The 27,209-nt window shown below is 43.9% G+C and overlaps 2 protein-coding genes across 6 annotated transcripts in view; one reads left to right on the top strand and one right to left on the bottom strand.

The window, feature by feature from the left end:
* LOC106563430 (serine/threonine-protein kinase PAK 3) overlaps positions 1–5,059 on the top strand; it is a 74,133-nt gene extending 69,074 nt beyond the window's left edge. For both annotated transcript variants that reach the window (XM_082958243.1, XM_082958242.1), the window contains 4 exons: positions 1,630–1,729; positions 2,722–2,918; positions 3,018–3,155; positions 4,702–5,059. In XM_082958243.1, the coding sequence (XP_082814369.1) occupies positions 1,630–1,729; positions 2,722–2,918; positions 3,018–3,155; positions 4,702–4,791 (525 nt within the window). In that variant the 3' untranslated portion in view covers positions 4,792–5,059. The remainder of the gene's footprint in view (positions 1–1,629; positions 1,730–2,721; positions 2,919–3,017; positions 3,156–4,701) is intronic.
* A 2,504-nt stretch (positions 5,060–7,563) lies between these two features.
* Positions 7,564–18,910, bottom strand: LOC106563429 (calpain-5). Of its 4 annotated transcripts, none has more exons than XM_014128997.3 (12): positions 18,891–18,910; positions 16,474–16,669; positions 15,030–15,161; positions 12,311–12,519; positions 12,007–12,199; positions 11,709–11,899; positions 11,496–11,573; positions 11,057–11,375; positions 10,434–10,636; positions 10,204–10,325; positions 9,932–10,068; positions 7,564–9,578 (listed from the first exon to the last, which is right to left on the bottom strand). In XM_014128997.3, the coding sequence occupies exons 2-12, from the start codon at positions 16,636–16,638 to the stop codon at positions 9,396–9,398; spliced, it is 1,932 nt and encodes a 643-aa protein (XP_013984472.3). In that variant the 5' UTR covers positions 16,639–16,669; positions 18,891–18,910; the 3' UTR covers positions 7,564–9,395. The 4 variants fall into 4 exon arrangements, with proteins under 4 accessions (XP_013984472.3, XP_013984469.3, XP_013984471.3 ...); XM_014128994.3 differs by lacking the exon at positions 18,891–18,910 and adding an exon at positions 17,794–17,905; XM_014128996.3 differs by lacking the exon at positions 18,891–18,910 and adding an exon at positions 17,739–17,877.
* Positions 18,911–27,209: the final 8,299 nt, after the last annotated feature.

Raw genomic sequence — 27,209 nt, 5'->3', positions numbered from 1 at the left:
AGTGCTGCATTTAGCTGTGGTTTTGTTTTTTGTGACATTATATGCTAGCTTGAAAAATGGGTGTGTGATTATTTCTGGCTGGGTACTCTCCTGACATAATCTAATGTTTTGCTTTCGTTGTAAAGCCTTTTTGAAATCGGACAGTGTGGTTAGATAAAGGAGAGTCTTGTCTTTAAAATGCTGTAAAATAATCATATGTTTGAAAAATGGAAGTTTTCGGATTTTCGAGGAGTTTGTATTTCGCGCCACGCCCTATCATTGGATATTGGAGCGGTGTTCCGCTAGCGGAACGTCTAGATGTAAGAGGTTAATTGTCAGATTCAACAGAAGATCTCTTTGTTTCTTGGGACCTAGAAGAAGCATCTTGTCACGTCCTGACCAGCAGAGGGAGTAGTTGTTTAGTATTTGGTCAGGACGTGGCAGAAGTTGTGTGTTGTATGTAGTTTCTAGTTGTTCTGTTTCTGTGTTAGTCTGTGTGACTCCCGATCAGGAACAGCTGGATATCGTTGTTCCTGATTGGGAGTCATATATTAGGTGTGTGTTTTTCTCTTGGGGTTGTGGGTTGTTGATTTTGCACTGCTGTAAGTATCTATATAGCCTCTAGAACTGTCGGTTTGTCCTTCGTTATTTTCTTGTTTTCCGTGTTCTCATTATTTAATAAATTATGATGTTGAGCACGCAATCCGCTGCGCCTTGGTCTTCTCTACAGTACGACAACCGTTACACATCTCTTTTTTGTCCGAGTTTAAAAGTAGAACATTTGCCGCCATCCACTTCCTTATGTCTGAAACACAGGCTCCCAGGGAGGGCAATTTTGTGGCTTCACCATGTTTCATTGAAATGTACAGCTGTGTGTTGTCCGCATAGCAGTGAAAGTTAACATTATGTTTCCGAATGACATCACCAAACAATAGTGGTCCTAAAACGGAGCCTTGAGGAACACCAAAATTTACAGTTGATTTGTCAGAGGACAAACCATCCACAGAGACAAACTGATATCTTTCCGATAGATAAGATCTTAACCAGGCCAAAGCTTGTCCGTGTAGACCAATTTGGGTTTCCAATCGATGGTATCAAAAGCAGCACTAAGGCCTAGGAGCACGAGGACAGATGCAGAGCCTCGATCTGACGCCATTAAAAGGTAATTTACCACCTTCACAAGTGCAGTCTCAGTGCTATGATGGGGTCTAAAACCAGACTGAAGCGTTTCGTATACATTGTTTGTCTTCAGGAAGGCAGTGAGATGCTGTGCAACAGCTTTTTCTAAAACTTTGGAGAGGAATGGGAGATTCGGTATAGGCCGATAGTTTTTTACATTTTCTGGGTCAAGGTTTGGCTTTTTCATGAGAGGCTTTATTACTGCCACTTTTAGTGAGTTTGGTACACATCCAGTGGATAGAGATGTTTATTATGTTCAACATAGGAGGGCCAAGCACAGGAAGCAGCTCTTTCAGTAGTTTAGTAGGAATAGGGTCCAGTATGCAGCTTGAAGCTTTAGAGGCCATGACTATTTTCATCAATGTGTCAAGAGATATAGTACTAAAAAACTTGGTTCAGAGATCAAGGCTGTTGTGGTTATTCTAGAGATCTTAATTGGGAGAAATGTGTATGTGTCTCCACTCTCTACAGTGTCTGCAGGCTCTGGACTTCCTGCACTCCAACCAGGTGATCCACAGAGACATCAAGAGTGACAACATCCTGCTGGGCATGGACGGCTCGGTCAAGCTCAGTAAGTCACCTCACCAGTAGGGGACAGGCAGGGATCAGGGTGGAATGATGCAGTCAATGGTATGTTGGTGGAGAGAGTCGTGTGGAAATGGATGGGGTTGGGGGAAAGAGTCTTGTGGAAATGGATGGGGTTGGGGGAAAGAGTCATGTGGAAATGGATGGGGTTGGGGGAAAGAGTCATGTGGAAATGGATGGGGTTAGGGGAAAGAGTCATGTGGAAATGGATGGGGTTGGGGGAAAGAGTCATGTGGAAATGGATGGGGTTGGGGGAAAGAGTCATGTGGAAATGGATGGGGTTGGGGGAAAGAGTCATGTGGAAATGGATGGGGTTGGGGGAAAGAGTCATGTGGAAATGGATGGGGTTGGGGGAAAGAGTCATGTGGAAATGGATGGGGTTGGGGGAAAGAGTCATGTGGAAATGGATGGGGTTGGGGGAAAGAGTCATGTGGAAATGGATGGGGTTGGGGGAAAGAGTCATGTGGAAATGGATGGGGTTGGGGGAAAGAGTCATGTGGAAATGGATGGGGTTGGGGGAAAGAGTCATGTGGAAATGGATGGGGTTAGGGGAAAGAGTCATGTAGAAATGGATGGGGTTGGGGGAAAGAGTCATGTGGAAATGGATGGGGTTAGGGGAAAGAGTCATGTGGAAATGGATGGGGTTAGGGGAAAGAGTCATGTGGAAATGGATGCGGTTGGGGGAAAGAGTCATGTGGAAATGGATGGGGTTGGGGGAAAGAGTCATGTGGAAATGGATGGGGTTGGGGGAAAGAGTCATGTGGAAATGGATGGGGTTGGGGGAAAGAGTCATGTGGAAATGGATGGGGTTGGGGGAAAGAGTCATGTGGAAATGGATGGGGTTGGGGAAAGAGTCATGTGGAAATGGATGGGGTTGGGGGAAAGAGTCATGTGGAAATGGATGGGGTTGGGGGAAAGAGTCATGTAGAAATGAGTGGAGTTGAAACCAATGTCTGACGTGTTTCTCTCTCCCTGCAGCCGACTTTGGGTTCTGTGCCCAGATCACCCCAGAGCAGAACAAACGAAGCACCATGGTGGGCACGCCCTATTGGATGGCACCCGAGGTGGTGACCCGTAAGGCCTACGGGCCCAAGGTGGACATCTGGTCCCTGGGTATCATGGCTATAGAGATGGTGGAGGGAGAACCTCCCTACCTTAATGAGAACCCTCTCAGGGTAAGACTGAAACACACCATCTACACTACACACACATATACTGGAGTTATTTCATCAGTAACTTATTGGCCTTCTCCATCCCTCTTTCCATCTCCTCAGGCCCTGTACCTAATCGCCACCAACGGGACTCCAGAGCTCCAGAACCCTGAGCGTCTGACCTCCGTGTTCAGAGACTTCCTCAACCGCTGCCTGGAGATGGACGTGGACCGCAGAGGCTCAGCCAAGGAGCTACTCCAGGTACACAACAACCCCACCCTGACCACCAAAACATAACCAACGTAAACCTGACCACTCTAACATAACCCAAAGCTGACCACTAAGATTACCCTAACCTAAACCTGACTGCTCTAACATAACCCAAACCTAAACCTGACCACTCTAACATAACCCTAACCTAAACCTGACTGCTCTAACATAACCCAAACCTAAACCTGACCACTCTAACATAACCCTAGCCTAAACCTGACCACTCTAACATAACCCTAACCTAAACCTGACCACTCTAACATAACTCAACCCTGACCACTCTAACATAACCCTAACCTAAACCTGACCACTTTAACATAACCCTAACCTAAACCTGACCACTCTAACATAACCCTAACCTAAACCTGACCACTCTAACATAACCCTAACCTAAACCTGACCACTCTAACATAACCCTAACCTAAACCTGACCACTCTAACATAACCCTAACCTAAACCTGACCACACTAACATAACCCTAACCTAAACCTGACCACACTAACATAACCCTAACCTAAACCTGACCACTCTAACATAACCCTAACCTAAACCTGACCACACTAACATAACCCTAACCTAAACCTGACTACTCTAACATAACCCTAACCTAAACCTGACCACTCTAACATAACCCTAACCTAAACCTGACCACTCTAACATAACCCTAGCCTAAACCTGACCACTCTAACATAGCCCTAACCTAATCCTGACCACTCTAACATAACTCTAACCCAAATCTGACCACACCAACTAGTCTGCTCCTACATTACTATAGCAACACTCATGCCACACCCACCTGAGGATCTGTCTTTTCAGCCATCTATTACCTGTGTTTAAGGGGTGCAAAATCCACTTGTTACTTAAATCTGGCTGGCTGGATTGCTTTCATTTTACTCCTGCAACTCTTTCATACTCTTGCTTGTGGCTGTCGTTTTTTCCCGTTAACGTTACCACATTATGTTTGTAATGACGTGTCAAACACACCCCGGTAATGGCTGAAATGGGCTCAATGGAATACATTGTCTTTCTGTTGCATCCATAAGATTGCTAAAGCTTTGTCTGGGATTTAACACATCAGATAAACATTTACATCATAAGAAAGATAACTTTATTTTCAGGGGTATACATTTTTCGTGGAATTGAAAAAAGTAATAATTTAAAATCTATTCATATATGCAAATATACCCTGTGTATGTAAGCAAATGAGGCACATATCATTTTCTTTATTTTAACACAAAATATGAAAGAAATACCTGATACCATTAGAACATGTATATATGAGTGCATTGTAAAAGAAATGGGAAACAGCATTTTTATACATGACCCTAAGCATGATGGGATGTTAATTACTTAATTAACTCAGGAACCAAACTTGTGTGGAAGCACCTGCTTTAATATACTTAGTATCCTTCATTTACTCACGTGTTTTCTTTATTCTGGCAGTTACGTGTACAGTTCTAACCTTAAATCCCAGTCTGTACACGCAGGGTTGCAGAGCATTTCCCTCATCACTATTCTTCTCTTGTGTTCTTTGCAGCATTCATTCCTGAAGTTAGCCAAGCCCCTGTCCAGCCTGAGCCCTCTGATTGTAGCAGCCAAGGAGGCCATAAAAAACAGCAGCCGCTAGAGGGCGCCATGTGTCCACACACAGAGCTGGACCCTGCTCCATGGTGTTGTGTGACAGACAGACAGACAGCACAAGGACAGACCAGTAACCAACCCCCCTGCTGCCTCATACAGGGGATGGATAGCTGGCCTACAGGGCCTCTCAGCGGTGGGACGCTGCTGCTGAACTGCCTGCTGCCTCCTCCTCTAGTCCTCCAGCATTCTGTACATGTGGAGCAGTCTGTCAAACGTCTGTTAGCGTGTGTGTTAGCGTGTGTGTTAGCGTGTGTGTTAGCGTGTGTGTAAGCGTGTGTGCGTAAGAGTGTGTGCATAAGCGTGTGTGAGTAAGCGTGTGTGCATAAGCGTGTGTTTGTCCTGTGAGGGGAGTAGAGGCTCCTAAACTAAATACTAAAAATAGAAAATACGAAGAAAAAAAAAGCTTCTTTTCAAAATGGAGAGATCCAGGAAGAGAGGCAGAACGTAACAGCACTGAGATAATGTGATTCCTTCCTTGTCTGTCCAGCAATCGCCTTGGTTCCCTTTCCCTTTCCATCAGGCATCTCCTGCAGTGAACATTTTATATGACACAGACTTGGGGACTCTGGACCAGCATATGCCTGCATGACTTTGGCTCCATGTAACCAACTTGCAACCTGTGTGTGTGTGTGTGTGTGTGTGTGTGTGTGTGTGTGTGTGTGTGTGTGGCGCGCGCGCGTGCGCACGTGCATATGTGAGAGAGAGAAAAGAAGGGAGGGATAGAAGAGGCAAACATTCATCAAAGCCAGTTGGCTGTGGTACTCCAGGACACAGCTGTAATTTCTTGCACACCCTAACATTGCTAGATGTTTAGAGATCTGACAGAGAGAATGGCTTTGCCAGGGTGCAGTGGAGGCTGATTCAATAACTACTGCGTGTCTGATGGGCCACAATGTGTTCAGAGTTCAAGTCACAGCTTTTTAAATATAAAAACCCATGTTATTGGCTAATTACCTTTAGTTAGTTAAAAATGGATTTAGTAAATGAATTGATTTGTAATTGTTTGGCCAGAGTCATAGAGTCTGAGGCTGAAGGGCAGTTAGAACAATTCTGCAGTTCTCCCAATCTATTGGAGGACGTTAGACTGTGTTACTGGGTCTATTTATGTTGGGACATTTGCTTGTTTTTTTGGGGGGGGGGTCAGTGTTTGTCAATGTTACCGTTTGTTTCACATCAATGAGCCTTACTTTTGCATGCTTAACCTCTGATCTGTGAATTTACTTAGATGTATCAGAAGTAGAAGCCATGCTTAGTGTGAAAAGCCATTTGTTCAAGTGAGCACAATCCCTGAGTTAGCGCACATGTTCATGTCTATCTGTCTGTCCGTCCATGATGTGTTTATCTAGGTTTTTTTAATGGGATGCTATTATTTAGCCTAACCCCTCTCAGTGTAAGTTAAGAGTTATTGCTCCAGTGTCTTGTTGCTGAACTTTGTGATGTACTGTGTGAGTTTGGTTGTGTCTGTTTCTATATGAGTGTTTCTGGGAGTTTTGGCTGTTTGGCAGGTTGGTGAGTGGGTGTTAATCATTTGACCATGAAAAGGTTTTTGGATTGAAGACTGAGTGCCATTTTTTGGTTGTAACCTGTCTTGCGGACCATTGGAAACTAGAGGGTCACATTCCCCTTCACTTTGCCATTCCTATCATCCCATAGCAGAGGCTACTAGAAAACAAGTCTGAAAGCTCTGCAGATAAGTATAGACTGTTTCTTGATTCTTCATTCAATAGCTTAGTAATAACCATCAACATGGCATCCTCCGTCTGGTCCATAGTAGTCACAGCATCCCTTAGGATTGTACTGAAGTCCAGATCCGGGACAGAGAGAGTAGGCGACAGGAAAGACACTTGAGGGTCTAACCTGTAGTGTACACTATATAGTGATATCAGTCCCTGATCTCAGGGCTCTCACAGGGAGTCACTGACCACTGATTTCATGGGCTATATTCCATGAGCTCACACTGTATCCCTGGTAGATGGTGTTGGGTGTGTGTATGAATGGGAGTGTGTGTGTGTATGCATGAGTGTCTTTGTAAGGGAGAGAGTGACCTCAGTCTGCACTAGATACCACACCTGTTCTCCACCTTAACTCAGACTGTGTAGTGCAGGGTAGCTGCTCGCTCATCCCTCCACCACACAGGAGAGCCTCACACTGTCCATTGCAAGGAGTACATCTCCGATTTCATGCATGGGAAAACAATACATTAATACATTTTCCAATTAGGCTAACATTGTTAGGATATGTGTGTGTATGTAAATAGGATGGGATTATTTTCCGTTTTCTGAGTTACATAACTTCAAAATGAAAGGATAATATCCAGGTTGCTCTGGTTTTTATTTATAAATGTTTTGCACCCTGGAAATTGAACGAGAAAATAGAACACACTCCTGGATGGATCGATCATGCTTGGGCTGTGTCAGACAGGACTCCACCTGGACACAGAGCCGTTGGAAGCAGACCCCCGTCTGTCTCCAGCAGTCCCATGTCTGTCTGTACGGAGCACTACTTCTGAGTGTGCCTGTGGCTGAGAGTCTTAGGGACCTCACAGAGACTATCTGCCCTCTGACCTTTAGCCGCACCTCTATGTACAGGCCTGAACTCTGAGCACAAAGATGAACTCTGGGACAGCTAGCGGCCTTGCCCCTCCCCGCCGGCCCACTCCTCTTCCGAGGTCGATCCTGTACATTCCTATCTTCTGAATGTGTAAACCTGTACACGTGGTGTGAAAATTCCTCCATTAATGTGTATCATGAGAACTGAACAAAGGCAAAAAAGTGTTTATTTAAAATGATGATTATTATTATTATCTGGGTTTGTAAACTGCTGACCCATCTGGTGAACCTCAGCAAGCCCCATCTTTGGAAAAGGACAGATGAGAAAAGCAACTGGGGACAACTAAGGTTTTGGATAAGCTATTTTTAATTGTGGTTAAAGCAACATACTTTTTGGAATTCTGAATTGTGCATGGCTGTGTCTTGAGTGTAAAACAACAAAATACTGCAGTTTGGGAACGGAACTGAAATTAAAAAAAATACAAAAATAACTTTTTGGTTTGAATGGATTTACTTTTCTTTGCTGTTAGTAGAGAGGGACTAAAAGTGGCAAGACATTTCGAGCAAAGGAGTATGGTAGTTTAGAGGCAGTACATACTCTTTAGACATTTCAATAAGTTCAGTGGAATGACACAAATGAATGACCATGGTCCAAAACTTACACTCCAGATACATTCGGCTCTTTCAAGACTTTCCAATATTTTGCAGCAAGAGCCTTTTGGCTGTTTTTCAGCAATATGAAAAGAGGCACTTTTATTTGTATATGATAACAAACATATTATTAGAATGTATAAGTTGCATAATGTTGTATACAGATACAGTATGCGTATTACTCTGAAGAGTTATTATGTTTCATAGTGTATAGTCTAATATAAAATAATTATATATTTACAGTTATTCATCTTTCAAAAAGTAATGTCTTGTCCCTTTACAAAACACAATAAGAACAAACAAAACTCCAGAAGGCTTGAAGCTACTTCTTGGTCCATGACCAAGGCAGTCCTTAATAGATACTTCTTGGTCCATGACCAAGGCAGTCCTTAATAGATACTTCTTGGTCCATGACCAAGGCAGTCCTTAATAGATACTTCTTGGTCCATGACCAAGGCAGTCCTTAATAGATACTTCTTGGTCCATGACCAAGGCAGTCCTTAATAGATACTTCTTGGTCCATGACCAAGGCAGTCCTTAATAGATACTTCTTGGTCCATGACCAAGGCAGTCCTTAATAGATACTTCTTGGTCCATGACCAAGGCAGTCCTTAATAGATACTTCTTGGTCCATGACCAAGGCAGTCCTTAATAGATACTTCTTGGTCCATGACCAAGGCAGTCCTTAATAGATACTTCTTGGTCCATGACCAAGGCAGTCCTTAATAGATACTTCTTGGTCCATGACCAAGGCAGTCCTTAGTAGATACTTCTTGGTCCATGACCAAGGCAGTCCTTAATAGATACTTCTTGGTCCATGACCAAGGCAGTCCTTAGTAGATACTTCTTGGTCCATGACCAAGGCAGTCCTTAATAGATACTTCTTGGTCCATGACCAAGGCAGTCCTTAATAGATACTTCTTGGTCCATGACCAAGGCAGTCCTTAATAGATACTTCTTGGTCCATGACCAAGGCAGTCCTTAATAGATACTTCTTGGTCCATGACCATGGCAGTCCTTAATAGATACTTCTTGGTCCATGACCAAGGCAGTCCTTAATAGATACTTCTTGGTCCATGACCAAGGCAGTCCTTAATAGATACTTCTTGGTCCATGACCATGGCAGTCCTTAGTAGATACTTCTTGGTCCATGACCAAGGCAGTCCTTAATAGATACTTCTTGGTCCATGACCAAGGCAGTCCTTAATAGATACTTCTTGGTCCATGACCATGGCAGTCCTTAGTAGAATATATTGTAAGCTCACATTGATAGTCATTCTGAGTGATAACTTTATGCCTTGTAGTGATGAGCCCCTGTTCAAAGTGTCAGAGGCAACAGAGTGTTGTACACATTGTCAATGTGACCCAGGTAGTAGTCAGCTGATCCAGGTCACATGTCTGTGAGCTCGGTGCAGGTGACGATACGGAGGGTGATGGAGCCAGGCATCTCGTCGGCCATGGCTCTGCCTCTCTTCCTCAGCTGGAGCCTCTGGGGGTTGGTGGAGTCCTTCACTGAGCCTGTCAGAACCACCTGGCCCAGGAACTGGTCCTTCACAGCATTACTGTTCCACACCTGGGGAGGAGGACAGGGAGTGGGGACGAGAACGGAAGTGGAGACCATTTAAGACCAAGGTTTTGCGTGAACACTATCTGACCATCCATTGAAGACACTAAGGGCTTTATTCAATCCGTAGCGCTGAAGTGCCACATTTAAAGGCACTGTTCCTGCGTTAGCAGAAACTGCATTCACGGTAATCTCTGCAAATGTCGGCTCAACTTTACATTTCAATCGCACTGTAGTGCTGAACTTCAGCGATATGAATTGAATCCAGCCCTAACTTCAGACATCTAAATGTAACAATTCACTAGTCAGTTTGTCCTCCCAGCCGATTGGTAGTGATGTTCTTTGACCCCCATATACCTTACCTCCACAGTGATTGGCTTTGTGGGCTTCTTCCTGTAGAAGATGGCTCTGGTATCAAACACCGGCTTCACGGTGTCCGCCTTGACTGTTGACCGAACTGAGGAGCCCTCACAGGATACGATCACATATGGATCTGCGCCTGTACAATGACGCAGTATTAACCAGCCATTAGGCAATGCTGAATATACTCCCAAAATGTCACTAACATTTTTACTTATGTTTCCCTGTAATGTATGAGATAGTTTAAATATAAGGTTGTGGAGCGTTCTCTCACCCCCTGTGCGGTCCTGGTTCTCCAGCCCCTCTGCTCCGTGGACGTAGATCTGGGACACGACAACAGGGTAGCCAGTCAACTTACTCCAACACGTCATCCTGGGCTGGTGTTCTGTCAGTTCTCTGAGAGAGAGATCATCTTATACCTTTACAGTAATGCTAAAGTAATGGTATACTGCATAGATATCATACTGAAGTGTATTGCTATGTGTACAGCTCTATTTCCAGTACCTGCATCCTGAGTCTACGTTAGTGTAAACACGCAGCATGAACTCTCCCAGAATCTCAGGTTTGAAGGTGGAGGGGATGATGATGTAGCGACCCTTGGGGAGCGTGGCCCTCATGAACACCGTGCGGGCGTTGATGTACGTAGTAGTTTGCACGTTAAGTTGGGTGATGATGTCATGCATGCGGTATTTCCTATTCAGTTCAACCTTAAATCAAAAGAAATCATTTTTCACCATGACTGTTCCCCAGTGTTTGTTGTTACAGCTTGATCAGATCTAAAATATTAATCGTTTAGTGATGACAGGTCGTTGAAAGTCTGTGTCCCTGATATGAACAAGCCAATGTGACATTTATAAGTAATGTCTACCCATTATTATAAACACCCTCTGGTTTATTTGCTGTTTGTTCAATGGACGAAGAGGGAAAATTGAAATTCCACTGATTTAACCAAATTCGTGTGTACAGCGGGGAAAGGCAAACATGTGGCGCAGAGAACTTCTCTGCTAAAATGAACTGAAGTTGGACCAACGCCCCAGATGCATACCCTGTCTCTTAGACAAACCCTCACTGGCCCTGTCTCACCCCAGTCCCACTAGTCATTCTTAGAGGATGTTAATATGAACTACCTTGAAGACGGCGAAGCCGAGGGTGAGGTTCTCTCCCTGGCCAGTACGTCTGTGGATCTTCATGTCTCTCTGCTGTAGGGAGATCAGAACCTCATCCACTTCCTTGGTCACCTCAAACAGGTACTGGGGGTTCTGTAAGAAGGTATGTTTGTGGTTCATGCAGCCTCCACAGCGGTTGCGCAGAGGTTCTGCATTCTTGGTCCAACTCCCTAAAATCATCACTTCGTTCCATGTCTTGTCGATGGTGAGCAGGGAGGTGTTGATGAGATGACACACGTCTGCATCTGTGAAGTACTTACACCAGTCTCTAAACTCCATCCTTTGAAGATACAGTAGCGTGTACACACAGAGATGCAAATGAACATGGGTAGACAGATAAAACATTCTCACATGCTGAACAGAAGAGATAACAGCCTTTAATAGTTTTTTTTACACTCACCAGAACTCCCCATCATCTTGCACTGTGATGCCAAGCTTATTCCTCTCCATGCTGCCAACCTTTTTCCATTCCGCTGAACTGAAGTAGGAGAGGGGGAGAGGCAACAGGAAATAGAGGGAGGGAGAATGAAATAATGAGTTGATGAGGTCACCTGTGCACTGAAGTGTGGAGAGGTTGACCAGTAAGCGAGCGGGGAGGATATGTCCTCCTCACCTGTCACTCCAGGCTCCGTTCCACTCAATCTTTCCCCAGGGGTTCCTCATGCGAATCAGGGGGATGGTCTCGTTCTGGAAGTAGGCCATCAGCCCGTGGCCCAATCGTACTTTCTTCACTGAAGTGACTGAGTAGGCATGGCCCTTCACCAGCCCACACGCCAACCGTGCCTCGATTTCAGAAGGAGACGCCTAAAAGAGGTCCAAGCACAGTAGTCAGTCATTTGTGTCTACTATACACAATTACCTGTGACTATAGTGTGCTGACCAATTGAAAATGATCAATTGAAAAGACAGACCTTGATGGAGCAGCTGATTATTCCATCCCTGTCGTAGACGTTGAACAGGTCCTCAAACAGTTTGTCCATTCTCCCCTGGTCTTTGTGGAAAGCTTCAGCTTCAAGGTTAATGGCCTCTGCCACGGCTCCACTGAAATCCACCACCGCATCCCCAGTGTTGCCCCCGTCCAGCGACTCATAGCAGCCAGAGAGCCTGGAGACAAGAGGAGAGAGAAGAGAGTCCGGAGAAGATACAGAGTGGTTAGAGGGTACGAAACGTTATGATTTATGAATCAAGGGTTGAGAAATGTTAGAGTATACATGCTTGGCATAGGCTTTCTCAAGCAGGGCACTCCAAAACTCGTTGTTGACTTTGGAGTGGCAGTAGATGAGCTCTCCATTGATGGTGGGCAGGCGGTCATCCACCACCACGTCCACCCACTCCCCAAACACCCAGAACTGGAAGTGGAAGATGCCAGCGTAGTTCTCCGGGTGCTTGGAGTCCCATTCCTGCTCCTTCCAGTCAGGGATGACCTGTCAACACAAAGGGCTTCACAGTAAACAACATGTCTAGTCAAATGTGAATAGTTCTAAACATGGGTGGGGATTTTTTTAGAATTTTTATTTCACCTTTATTTAACCAGGTAGGCCAGTTGAGAACAAGTTCTCATTTAAAACTGCGACCTGGCCAAGATAAAGCAAAGCAGTGCGACACAAACAACAACACAGAGTCACACATGGAATAAACAAATGTACAGTCAATAACACAATAGAAAATCTATATACAGTGTGTGCAAATGAAGTAAGATTAGGGAGGTAAGGCAATAAATAGGCCATAGAGGCGAAATAATTACAATTTAGCAATTAAACACGGGAGTGATAGATGTGCAGAAGATGAATGTGCAAGTAGAGATACTGGGGTGCAAAGAAGCAAAAAAGTAAATAACAATATGGGAATGAGGTAGTTGGATGGGCTATCTCCAGATGGGCTATGTACAGGTGCAATGATCTGTGAGCTGCTCTGACAGCTGATGCTTAAAGTTAGTGAGGGAGATATGAGTCTCCAGCTTCAGGGATTTTTGCAATTCGTTCCAGCCATTGGCAGCAGAGAACTGGAAGGAAAGGTGGCCAAAGCAGGAATTGGCTTTGGGGGTGACCAGTGAAATATACCTGCTGGAGCGTGTGCTACAGGTGGGTGCTGCTATGGTGACTAGTGCGCTGAGATAAGGCGGGGCTTTACCTAGTAAAGACTTATAGATGACCTGGAGCCAGTGGGTTTGGCGACGAATATGAAGCGAGGGCCAGCCAACGAGAGCATACAGGTCACAGTGGTGGGTAGTATATGGGGCTTTGGTGACAAAACAGATGGCACTGTGATAGATTGCATCCAATTTGCTGAGTAGAGTGTTGGAGGCTATTTTGTAAATGACATCGCCGAAGTCAAGGATCGGTAGGATAGTCAGTTTTACGAGGGTATGTTTGGCAGCATGAGAGAAGGATGCTTTGTTGCGAAATAGGAAGCCGATTATAGATTTAATTTTGGATTGGAGATGCTTAATGTGAGACTGAAGGAGAGCTTACAGTCTAACCAGACACCTAGGTATTTGTAGTTGTCCACATATTCTAAGTCAGAGCCGTCCAGAGTAGTGATGCTGGACGGGCGGGCAGCGATCGTTTCAATATCATGCATTTAGTTTTACTTGCATTTAAGAGCAGTTGGAGGCCACGGAAGGAGAGTTGTATGGCATTGAAGCTCGTCTGGGGATGACCGCGGCAGCTTTCCAATCTTTGGGGATCTCAGACGATACGCAAGAGAGGTTGAACAGGGTAGTAATAGGGGTTGAAACAATTGCGACGGATCATTTTAGAAAGAGAGGGTCCAGATTGCCTAGCCCAGCTGATTTGTAGGGGTCCAGATTTTGCCTCTTTCAGAACATCAGCTATCTGGTTTTGGGTGAAGGAGAAATGTGGGAGGCTTGGGCAAGTTGCAGTGGGGATGTAGGCAAGTCGTATCTTTCCCAGCCAGGCTTGAATAAGGAAAATATGAATGTTTCTGAGTGGTAATGGTCATTTAAGATGGAAGGATGACACTAGTTTCCTTTCAATGGGAGTGAAAAGCCCCTCGGGTGAATTCCTCAGGTGAACTAAGTTACGTCCACTCTGAGTCAGATATCAACAGTATGGAATGGCACACAGACATCCACCCACATACTTCATAGACATTATCTGCTCAATGTGAATCACACATTAGGAATGTGACCAAAATAGCTTTTTACCACCTGAGCAACATTGCTAAGATGTGTCCGTTTCTCAGTCTGATACAAAGAGACTCATCCATGCTTTTATTACAAGCAGGTTTGACTACTGTAGTGCTCTCCTGTCTGGTCTACCCAAGAAAGCCATTGGTCAACTACAAAATATACAGAATGCTGCAGCACGGGTACTGGCCAAGACCAGACGGAGAGCACACATTATCCCCGGTTTTAAAGTCTTGTACTGGCTGCTTGTGAATTTTTACAATTCATTGTACGATTCTTCTATTGGTTTTTAAATCAACCCACGATTGTGTACACCAATACATATCAGACATGCTTTTGAGTTTTGGACCCAGTAGGTCCCTCAGGTCCTCTGGCACTTGCATTTTAACTATCCCAAAGCCTAGGACCAAGAGGCCTGCCAGAGAACCTGAGGGGGGCCAAAACTGTGGACATATTTAAAATAGATCTTAAAACACACCTTTTTAGCTTTGCTTTTCCTTAAGGTGCTTTTTAGTCTTTCAGTTGTTGTTATTCTTTAGTTTTTTATCCTCTTACATTTGCTGTGTAGTAAATATTTCTGTTTTTATTTTCACTGTATTTTTATAGTTTTCGTCCCTGAGAAGTGCATTGCGTTGCATCTGAAATGTGCTATATAAATAAAGGTTGATTTGATGTGTTCCTTCACAAACAGCACCTTGTATTCCCCTATAAGGAAATACACACATAGTCTGCTATTGTGACACTCATCTCAGACTGTGTGACCAGACAGGAGGAAACCAAAGTCACCTTCTGCCAGAGGTCTGGCTTCAGTGCCAGGCAGGAGCATGCCGCCACAAACCAGCAGTTACCCAAAAGCCCCTGGTTCAGGTCATGGGAGCTGATGCCCTCCACAAACAGATGAGGCCCATCACTGACCTCCTGTAACAGAGAAAGAAAATGTTGTTGACAAGTTATGATGAGGGGCGGTAAAATGTGAAATTGTGAGGTAAAATGTTCCAAGTGAAAAATTTAAATACCTTAGAATGTGCTCACTAATAAGTTATGCTTGTAACAATAGTCGCAAATCCTTGACAAATAGTTCTGGCTTAGAGCACGTTTTCTTTTTAAATGAGTTGGAACTCTCTTGAGGTGTACTGTTGTTATGAATAAGAAATTGTGTTTTCTCTTCTTGTCACTTGGGCAACATGCCATATAGATGCAGGATCTTAATTTGACCACTCTTTTGTTGCTGATCATTTTCCTGCATAGCAGGAAATGCAAACTTGTAGTGTATTTGAGATTTTAAAAAACTCTTGTAAAGTTAGTCATTTCCACTTTGAAATGTCAGACCTGATTTACCCTAACAAAACAATACATCAACCCATACAAAAATGTCAATTTATTATAATGTTTGCCTCAGGATAATTCACATTTCCTGTTGCTGCAGGATCATTTTCCTGCTGTATTAAGCTGGCTCAAAGTAAGATCTGACATCTGTACATAGAACAGATACAGTAACACATTAAACAGAAATATAACTCCAGTTTTCTCCATTGAACAGAATGGCAGCTGTACAAACATAGATTTTATTTTATTTTTTCTCTTGACAGTATTGAAACACATGTTCTGTCATATATCTCAGACACTATGTAAAGTATACACTTTGAGACACTTTCCAGCACCACCCTCACCTCAGTTTCACACCACAGTTTGCTGTCTGTCACCACAATAAGCATTGTGGATGACATTTAACCTTTAGCACAATCCTCAGAGGCAACCACTCAAAAGGCATTAACCTTTGAATTACTCCATCACAAAATGTTGTATGAGTCTATATAAAACCTGTCAGACAACACCTTTCACAATACCTATGTATGGCCAAATATAACACAGTCATACTCTTTGTTTATCCAAGTCAGCACACATGAAAGTTCAATCCTAGACATGACATGTTTATATTGCACAAGAAGAAGGTCATGCTCTGATCCCAGAAAGCGCTCTATAGCACTTTTATAAGCTTACATTTTTACTAATCAACAGCAAACTAGAAGTTGGTCTTTTAAGCGATAACATTTCCTAAAAACTATGAGGAGAAACATGAACATCACATATAGTTTCAGTGAATCATTAGAGCTTGTGACATTCTATTTCATGTTTAGTGTTCTTGCATACAGATTCTGCTTTTGGTATTAAGCTAATAGACGAAAAATAAAGTACAAAGGTGCTCTGTTTAGGCATCTCAGTCACTCACCCGTGGTCTCTTCCACTCCACCATACCAGGGGGTGGTTTCCTGTAAAACAGGGATGCATTGGTGACAGGAAACTCTGGATCCTCAAACAGTTCCTTGTCCTCCAGACATTTCCTCTTCAGCTCAGAGTAATGCTGGTTCTTGTATGAAGTGGCCGTGGAGAACATGGTTCAGACGCTGGAACCTTGAAACTGCAAACTGACCACAGAAGAAGACGTCCTGTTACTTTACAGGCAGACTACCAGGACAGTCCTTGTCAGCTTAGGATCTATTATAGTTCACCTTTGACTCTGGGTGTCTGGACAAGAGCTCAGCATACCCTACAGTAATACACCCCATAAATCCCAGAGTGGCTCTTCCTTGGAAAATGTTGTAATGGAATTTTTCATCTGAATCACCGTAGTTTGGATATAGTCTCCCATAGGGGCCAACCAGGCAACAAGCTGGCCTAGAGATAAATATATCCAATAACCAATATGCAAATGATACATATTTAAATAATTTAAAGTAGAAAAACAGTCTTCTACGAACAACTACGCTACATCACTTTAAAAGTTACAGTCAAGCATAGATTTTACTGTAACTCTGACCACAAAAACAGCAAAAGTCTAAGCTTTTCCTGGTTTTGCGATGGAAACATCTCATGGGTGATCAAAAACATCTGATCAAATCATCTGCGATCCTCTGGGAATATTCTGATATTCTAACTCTACGACCAGTACAGTCTCTTTACTCCTGACCCCCGATCCCAGAGGTCAAGCTCTTTATAAACAAGATTCGATTTTATATGGAGTCTGTCTGCCAGTGCAGTTTTGTACATTTGCTGTCTGCCATGAATAACACAGACACAAATAATTCAATTCCAAAGGAATTCCATTTTGTGGCCCCCGGAGAACAGTCAAGCTCTAAACTCCCGGTGAGTCTCTAATGACACTATTCCCAAAAACATTACACACTTTAGGAAATGCCTCTTAGAGCAAAGCCCATTTGGAACACAGTGAGAGACAGTTCACGATGAAGTTGTCATGACGATTTTGACAGTTCATTATCATCATGGCCAACTCTCTGCTTCCTGTTTTCAGTCAGAACATTAAGCAGAAATGGACCCATACCAATACACTAGAATAATTGGTGGGAAAAAATGTGAATGTTTTTCACCTCTGTCTTTCTCTCCCTCTCCTGTACACTCTCTCTCCTTCCTTCACACACAGAACAACCACATTCTCTGTCTCTTCCTCAAACTTTTAAAGCAAAGAGAACTCCTTACATGTATCACATTTAAGGATCTAGAAGAAAAAGCCCAGTAAAAGTGTCTTCTGTACCTCAGTCGTAGCGCTGTGACAACTGCCTCCTCCAGGATAGTGAAAGAGAAGGGTGTTTCCACCAGGTCTTTGTACCTGTCTGTCTCACCCCTCCCCCTCATTCCCCTCATTCCCCTCCCCCACAACATCTCTGCAGTGGCCCAGTTTAGTTTTGCTTGTTCATGCTCAGGGCCACACCCATATCCCAGGAACAAGTGTTCTACTTCACACAGTGAATGTCTGTGTTCACTTATTGTGTCCGTGGGTTACTATCATGAAATGAGTGTGTGTGTGGCTTTATTGATTGAATAAGTAACTGTGATGTGAGTTTGCCATGCAGTGTTAATCATTCCTTCGTGATGTCACTTCCTTGTCGAAGAGGAAGTCCTTCCTCGGGTGTACACTGACGTGTCTGTGTGTGTTTATACCAGGTGAAATCTCAATACCTGACTGACGAGCTCCAACAGGTTTTTCTGTGTTTGGCGTGAATGTCGTCACTGCAGGGGAGATTGAGGAGGGGGGAGTATCGCTGTTATAATTGCCACAGCTGTTGGGTTTATTGTTATAATGGTCTATTTTAGTGTACGCTGATAAAATAGGCTTAGACTCGATGGTCACCAACAATGTACTAAAAAGCTGTTGCTGTTTAAATGGTAAGGTCACCAGTATGCATCATCAAAGGTTATGTTACTAGCAAAGTTAGAACAAGAATGGTGGCAAAACTACAAGCTTAATTCACTGTAATAATGCCTGTATACTAAATGTTTTAGGTGGAATGCTATTATCACTATCCAACTGGGAGAATGTACACATCCACTGTGGTTTCAGTTTAGCATAGCAGAGCTGCCTTAGATGCAGGTTATAACATAGAGGCTGTGATAGACAGCATTCCACTCCCTCTACAACTGCTGCTGAAGAAATGGACAGATGCTACTTCTAAAGGGGAGTACATGTTATGTATATGACAATTTGACAAATTCATACATGGAAAAAAAGTTTTTAATATTATGTCTGATAATAATTGCAGCAATTAAATGTTAAACTCTGTCAATACGTATAACCAGAAAACATTCCAGGTGTGTAACCAGATGTAGTTCTCCACAGTGTGTGCTTCTTACCTGTTCTTGTCCTCCTAAAATCCAGAAAGAAATCCCAAAGTTCCTTATAAGGTTGCAAAAATGCCCCCTCTGATACACCTTGGGAAGATCTACTGGGACGTCATAACTAAAGCCAAAGGGTTGTGTCCTCCTGACTGTCCCTATGACAACGGTCTGCAGCACGTAGGTCTCCCAAAGGAGCAACCAAAAACACACAGCAATGGTATTTCCACTCCTAACCCCCAACACACTCATTAACAAACAGAAAAACCCACATTCACTGACGCACACAGACAATCGGTCTGACGAGTGGTTCATTAGGGCAGAATGCATCATGCAAAGTGCTGGCTCCCAGTCTCATTCCTTTCTAGTGAAGTTCGATGAGAGAAATGTTATCCACTGCATTCCTGGAGCCGTTAGGCTCTCCGAGGTGCAGAGGAGAGGAGAGGAGAGGAGAGGAGAGGAGAGGAGAGGAGAGGGAGAGGAGAGGAGAGGAGAGGAGAGGAGAGGAGAGGAGAGGAAGGTGGAAAGAAGAGGGAGAGGAGAGGAGAGGAGAGGAGAGGAGAGGAGAGGAGAGGAGAGGAGAGGAGAGGAGAGGAGAGGAGAGGAGAGGAGAGGAGAGGAGAGGAGAGGAGAGGAGAGGAGAGGAGAGGAGAGGAGAGGAGAGAAAGGTGGAAAGAAGAGGAGAGGAGGGAAGAGTGAGGAGGGAGGGCAGAGGAAAGGAGAGGAGAGGAGAGGAGAGGGGAGGAGGTGGAAAGAAGAGGGGGAGGGGAGAAGAGGAGAGGAGAGGAGAGGAGAGGAGAGGAGAGGAGAGGAGAGGAGAGGAGAGGAGAGGAGAGGAGAGGAGAGGAGAGGAGAGGAGAGGAGAGGAGAGGAGAGGAGAGGAGAGGAGAGGAGAGGAGAGGAGAGGAGAGGAAACAAGAGGGAGAGGGGAGGGGGGAAGAGGAGAGGAGGGAGGGAAGAGGAGAGGAGGGAAGAGGAGAGGAGGAAAGAGAGAGGAGGGAGGGCAGAGGAGAGGAGGGAAGAGGGGGGAGAGGATGGAAGGGGAGGGGAGGGAAGAGGAGAAGAAGGAGAGGAGAGGAGGGAAGAGGAGAGGAGAGGAGGGAAGAGAGATGAGGGAGGGCAGAGGAGAGGAGAGGAGAGGAGAGGAGAGGAGAGGAGAGGAGAGGAGAGGAGAGGAGAGGAGAGGAGAGGAGAGGAGAGGAGAGGAGAGGAGAGGAGAGGAGAGGAGAGGAGAGGAGAGGGAGAGGAGGGAAGAGGGGATGAGAGGAAAGATAGGAGAGATAGGAGGGAGGGCAGAGGAGAGGAGGGAAGAGGGGGTGAGGAGGTAGAAGAGAGGAGAGGATGGAAGATGAGAGGAGGGAGAGGAGAGGAAGGAAGAGGAGGGAGAGAGAGGAGGGAAGAGAGAGGAGGGAAGAGGAGAGGCAGAAATAGGAGAGGAGAGGAGAGGGGAAGAGAAGAGAAGAGAGGAGAGGAGAGGAGAGGAGAGGAGAGGAGAGGAGAGGAGAGGAGAGGAGAGGAGAGGAGAGGAGAGGAGAGGAGAGGAGAGGAGAGGAGAGGGGATGAGATAGGAGAGATAGGAGGGAGGGCAGAGGAGAGGAGGGAAGAGGGGGGTGAGGAGGGAGAAGAGAGGAGAGGATGGAAGATGAGAGGAGGGAGAGGAGAGGAAGGAAGAGGAGGGAGAGAGAGGAGGGAAGAGAGAGGAGAGAAAAGGAGAGGAGAGGCGGAAATAGGAGAGGAGAGGAGAAGAGAAGAGAAGAGAGGAGAGGAGAGGAGAGGAGAGGAGAGGTGGAAATAGGAGAGGAGAGGAGAGGAGGGGAGAGGAGGGGAGGGGAGAGAAAAGAGGTGGGAACAGGAGAGGAGGGAGAGGAGAGGAGGGAAGAGGAGAGGAGGGAGATGGGAGGAGGGGAGAGGAGAGGCGGGAATAGGAGAGGAGGGGAGAGGAGGGCAGTGGAGGGAGAGTTTGTAGGAGGTCGAAGTCAGGTGGGAGGAGAAGTTTACTGCCACTCTCTGTTGGATCAAAGGACTAGTGGGGGCTCGTCCGGCTGGGCGCTACCTGTCTCTTCTCCTGATAGGCCCATGCAACAATAGTTAGCATACCTGTTAGTATACCTGTTCCATTGTTGCGGATAGAGCAGAGCTAACAGTCCCATGATACTCCACAGCTGTTTGGATGAAACCACAGAAACTAGATTTACCTGCAGGATTGCCTTTATGCTTCTCTATCGAGATGTCATCAACCTGTCATCAACTGTGAGCACTGATAGACTTAAAGCAATACAGTCTGGTTCCCTTCAGTGTTTCGTCAAGCACCTGTAGTCTGTAAAGCTGACTGTTTGCATAACTACACCTTACTGGCGGATGGTTGCTCTGTCTAATTTTGTGGAAACTCAGTGCCAAATTAAAAAATAAATGGGCTGGAAATATGCCACAGAACTGTCTGTATACAGAGCCATGTACTGTCTTAGTGAGGTAGCATTGGTAATGGGATGAGCTGTGTGGTGGTCCACATCATGTAGTGGCCTGGTGGTCCCTGTATGCCATGAGACAGGCTTTAGGAGGAAATTACAGTTATTAGTTTACAGCAGACAGAGAGACACAAATCCTGTCTGGCTGCCTGGCCTTGGTCTGTGTGTGGCAGGGCCAAGCGCTCAGCCAAGGGACAGTCACACAACTCTGAACATGGCAGCAGCAAATTAGGTCAAATCCATGCTAGAGTGAAACACGGCCTGAAGAGATTCCCAAAATAAAGGGGAAGCATCTGGACCAGCAGAGATGAGAGCGAAGAGGGCCATCGGAGCAGCTCTGAGGTCTCATATACAACCCAAAGTTCACAATATCAAGACCAGTAGAACTTGTGATGCAATATAATATAAACTAGCAGACTGGTCTCATAGACTAGACATAACATAGTAAAAGTAAATCCGAGAAACTCAAATTAGTATGATATGGTTATGTAAGATAGGTTACTTTTAAGGGAAAAATAAAAGAAGAGGGATTGGGTGGGTGGGCAGGTATATAACATGAACATCTAGCAACCTAAAGGTTGCGTGTTCAAATCTCATCACAGACAACTTTACAACTACTTGCTACTTCTCAAAAACTTAGCATGTTAGCTAACCCTTCCATTAACACTTCCCCTAACCATAACCTTCACCCTTTAACCTAACTCCTGAGCTTAACCCCTAACCTTAACCCCTAGTAATAACCAACATTAGCGTTAGCCACCTAGCCACCTAGCAAACATTCATAACATATCATACGAAATGGATGATGGACATCCACAAATGAATACAAACCATACAAAATGTAACATATCATACTAAATGGAGTGTCCCCGGATTTATGTACTGAATAATACGAAATGCTCTGAGACCATGTTGAAACTAGGTTTACGTGACTGAGGCTTCATGAGGAATTTATGTACATGTAGTTGTAACAGGGCAGCCCAGCTCTCTCATGGGTCCAGTTCTAGATTGTGTAACACAACATCACAAGTAGTCTCCATGCTGATGGTACAGGCAGGGCACTTCTTCAGGGCACTTCTTCAGGGCACTTCTTCCCTACTAGGGACCCAGATAGAGAGGAAAACCACCCTGACTCACTCCACACACAACAACTCTCAAGATCCCTCCGAAACATTCTCACCAGCAGTTGAGCACACAAAGTCAGTGTTAGGACATCCTTCATGAGAATATTAATGGGAAGTCAGTGCAAACGCTGATTCATTCTCAGAAACCATGTGGGGAATATAAAGCTATATCCTGTCATAGTTCTGTGGAGCTTTGTGTTCAAAGGCAAACAAAGCACAGCCCTCCACTTGTGAGTGTACTGGCAGAGTTGTATCCCATGAATGGCTATTTATATCAGAATCAGCCTGATCCCTTCTCATCAGTATGAAATCTCCCAATAGCTCCTGGTGCCATTCCAGTTACAGAGACAAGGAACATGAAAGCTGTCTGTGTCTGAGTTTGAGTGAATGTGAAGTCACTTACTGTAGTTACTGCAGAATGAACTGTAACTCTTCTATTGGTAACTTGTGTCTGGCCCTGCCTGTGTCGGTTAAATCCCACAAGACAGGATTGTTAACTATAAACCCATTTCCCTTCTAAATACAACTCTATGGTAACCACTGCCAAATCCTATTCTCAGCAGTTCACACAAAGTGTTGAAACATCTCCGTTTTTTCAGTAATTGCAGTAATTACTCAAAAGCCAGAGCCCAGATTAGTGACCTTGTCATGATGTCTAATATCAAAGTCCTCCCCTGATCAGGGGGATTCTTAGCAAGTCAGTCAAGTGAAAAGTAATCAGTGGTGCCAAATGACCTGGTATAGACCTCAGGATGAAGATTAATTGTTTAATGTTGTTTAATGTTTAATTGCCAATCAGAACTACAGTACAACAGCCTCCCCTGTCTCAAATCAGTTTCACCATCACCCTTCTGCAGGCAGACGGAACCCAGACTCCTGGTCCTCATGCCAAACTCCTCGTGGATTCCTTAGACAATCAATCCATGCAGTGGAAAGTCCTACACATTCCTAGGGAAAGATGCCAAATAAAGGGATGCACTCGTCATGCCCTGACAAGCCGCCAGATGGCAGACAAACCATGTTTTTGTTCTGGCCAATGACAGAAGTGGTATAGCAAATGGTTCAATTGAGCTGGAGCTACAGGGCAGATCTGTTCATTCAGGTAGGTGTTTGGAGTGGCCTGTGTGACCTTTTCCCCTAACATCTCTGGCAGCTTCATGAAATGTTCCTACGCACCCTTGCGCCCAGTCCCCCTCGTGGGTAACATACTGTACTGTACTTTTAGTCCCCTAATCTAACCTTAACCCTGGAGACAGGGCCCAGAGACATAAAAACATACATTTTGTTCTGTCAAAGGTTTCTCGGTGGATGATGCTTGTGTTAGGAGTGTGTATCGGAGGAGAAGTCAGGTGCAGGAGAGCAGAGTGTAGTGAACAGGCACACTTTTTATTACGGTCAAAATGACAGCACAAAAATAACACAGAACATAGACAAAAAGTAATGCGCGTAACAATATCCACAATATCAAAATACATGTAACACAAACAATCCTACACAAAGACATGATGGGGAACAGAGGAATACATTCATACGAATTGATTGGGGAATGAAAACCAGGTGTGCAGGGAACAAGACAAAACAAATGGATACATGAAAAATGGAGCGGCGATGGCTAGAAAGCCGGTGACGTCGACCGCCGAACGCCGCCCGAACAAGGAGAGGAGCCGACTTCAGCGGAAGTCGTGACAGCTTGTCTATCAACTACTCTTGCAATTAAGCTTTTGGGCCATCCTGGATATTGCCCCAAAATTCAATATGTCTGCCTCAATACCATTAAATGGAGGTTTATGCACCGATAAATGTAAAAAGATCGATGATAGAATACCATTTTCCGAGTTGTGTTATATATCAATGCTTTACTGTGAATCCAAAATGTCCGCCATACTGAGCATTAAAGCCAGGCATCACACCCAAATATTTTTTCCCCTTCTTTTATTCGTGTCACATTCAACTTTTACCAATTTAATAAAGACACAAATATAATACTTTGTTGTATTACACTTTTTCAGAAATATTTTATTATATGCAACTAAGGAAATACATGCGATTTGAGTGGGATGCAGACTGTGGCCTTCTCTCAATTGGATTAGCTCACCTCCTGCGTCCTCTCTCCTCCGTCCTCTCTCATCTCAAAAAGGTCAAAGGTAATCGAGGAAAGTCAACGAGGAGAGTGAATGTGGACAGAAATGCACTTGTTTAAAATGACACAGCCCTTCTTCACTCCCACGTCATCAGGCAAATTATCCAAAAAGAAATGCGTAAAATTAAAATTAAAAAGTAATGTAGCTAGTTGTGCAGTACATTTCCTAGATAAAATAAAACATTTAAATAAAAAACTAATGTAGCTAGTTGTGCAGTACATTTCCTAGATAAAAAACGAATGTAGCTAGTTGTGCAGTACATTTCCTAGATAAAAAACGAATGTAGCTAGTTGTGCAATACATTTCCTAGATAAAAAAACGAATGTAGCTAGTTGTGCAGTACATTTCCTAGATAAAAAACGAATGTAGCTAGTTGTGCAGTACATTTCCTAGATAAAAAACGAATGTAGCTAGTTGTGCAATACATTTCCTAGATAAAAAACTAATGTAGCTAGTTGTGCAATACATTTCCTAGATAAAAAACTAATGTAGCTAGTTGTGCAGTACATTTCCTAGATAAAAAACTAATGTAGCTAGTTGTGCAATACATTTCCTAGATAAAAAACTAATGTAGCTAGTTGTGCAGTACATTTCCTAGATAAAAGGAAAAGTACGCCTGTCATGTTGTTTTTAAATGTATGCATGCTTTTCTCCTCCCACAATGCAACAACTGATTCAAAGGGGGTCAACTACCTCTTACATTATTATAGTCCACTTCCATGTCATTAAGTGAATATGAACACACAGCTTTAATAATTAAGGAATACATTTTGTGTCAATTTGTGGTTGTGTGCAGCCTCTGCTATAGTGCAAGCTTGTCTGTCCAAAGTGGTAACGGAATGTGGTCTTTTGTAGGCGAAGTCACACACACACACACACACACACACACACACACACACACACACACACACACACACACACACACACACACACACACACACACACACACACACACACACACACACACAATATGTAGTAACTTACTTTGAAGAGATGGTGATTGTGCCTGAATTGCGATTGGTAGTCAGTGTACTTCTCTTTAAAACCTTTTACTGCAGTGTGCTAAGTCAGGGTCCCACAGAGTGTTTCTTGGTAGTCTTAAACAAATCTACTTTGAAACAAAAGTATACACCTCACTCACATGGTTATGGGCTTAACAAAAAGAGGACACCTGTACCATGTCAGATATAGAGTTGAAATGTGTTCAAGTATGAGTTTGCATCCCAATATTACACTTTATATACATGACAGAAGACTGAAATACTGTTTGATAAATAACATATTTAGGCTGACTTAATCCAGTTTTCAGACAAATTGATTTGCGATATATGCACATATTTAATGAGGTATTGATTAGTTTGTATATTTGTTATTAATATTTACAAAAAATGTTATGCAAAGTATTATATTTGTGCTTATATTCAACTGGTAAAAGTTGATTGGGATATGAATAAAGGGGAAAGAAAGACCCTATAAGGGTATGATGCCTGGCCTTAATATGTTCATACAACAAAATACAACAAGAGTGTGCGTGTGTGTGTGTGTTTGGTTTGGTATTGTGACAGCAAAATTATAATTTCTATTGTGAAATGCATTCAGTTAAGACTGACTGTATGTTGTGTCTGATGATGTGTAAAACATGACTACTGTTACAATCTCAGGAAATAAGTAGCAATTGTATTAATATCGAATACAAAATGTGTGTGAGAGAGAGAGAGAGAGAGAGAGAGAGAAAGAGAGAGAAAGAAAGAGAGAGAAAGAGAGAGAAAGAGAGAGAAAGAGAGAGAGAGAGAGAAAGAGAGAGAGAGAGAGAGAAAGAGAGAGAGGAGGAAGTGTTGTTCACTGAATGCTACTCTATGTATTACAGTATGTTGTCATGGTGATGTTAAAACACTTTCTCACAAATCCTGTTTAGTTTGATGTCACATTTATTTAAAAAAAACATTTTTTTAACCTTTATTTAACTAGGCAAGTCAGTTAAGAACAAATTCTTATTTACAATGACGGCTTACCCCGGCCAAACCCGGGCCAATTGTGCACCACCCTATGGGACTCCCAATCACAGCCGGATGTGATGCAGCCTGGATTCAAACCAGGTACTGCAGTGACGCCTCTTGCACTGGAATGCAGTGTCTCAAACCACTGCACCACTCGGGAGCCCAAGTTATTCCACGCCTATAGAGGAAATTGGTCTGTATTTCAGTCTATATCAGCACTGTCCTCCTCCCCATTTCCTGGTTTGGCATCACCATTATCAGGCTGTAGATCATACCAGTACCTACTGGGTAAACAACACAGAGAACCAGACAATCAGACACTCTGGTAGAAAACATGCCCAGGAAGTATATCCAGAAGATTTCCATTTTTACTAAAGCCTTTTTATTATGTGGAGTATTTATCTCTTATGCTGTGGTCAGCGGTTTGCTGTCCAGCCATTTCCAAGACCCCTCTTCAGCTATGTCAGACCAATCCAGATGTTGATGTTAATCTTGTTGAGGTTGTTGAGAAAGATAAAGATGTTGTCAACAAATGCAATAGGCTATATGTGTAAAATACTAGAACATACATTAGGGACCATAGATTACTATGGAAAATATCTATATCCCT

The sequence above is a fragment of the Salmo salar genome, chromosome 11 (assembly GCF_965601325.2).
Source record: "Salmo salar chromosome 11, fSalSal1, whole genome shotgun sequence".
Classification (NCBI taxonomy): Eukaryota; Metazoa; Chordata; class Actinopteri; order Salmoniformes; family Salmonidae; genus Salmo; species Salmo salar.
This window is presented reverse-complemented; position numbering and strand designations above follow the sequence as displayed.

Coding starts and splice junctions, on each gene's coding strand:
- LOC106563429 (XM_014128997.3), bottom strand. CDS start 16,638: ATGTTCTCCACGGCCACTTCATACAAGAACCAGCATTACTCTGAGCTG. Junction 10,637..11,056: donor TCGGCTTCGCCGTCTTCAAG/GTAGTTCATATT, acceptor TTTTGATTTAAG/GTTGAACTGAATAGGAAATA. Junction 9,579..9,931: donor CAAAGCCAATCACTGTGGAG/GTAAGGTATATG, acceptor CCTCCTCCCCAG/GTGTGGAACAGTAATGCTGT.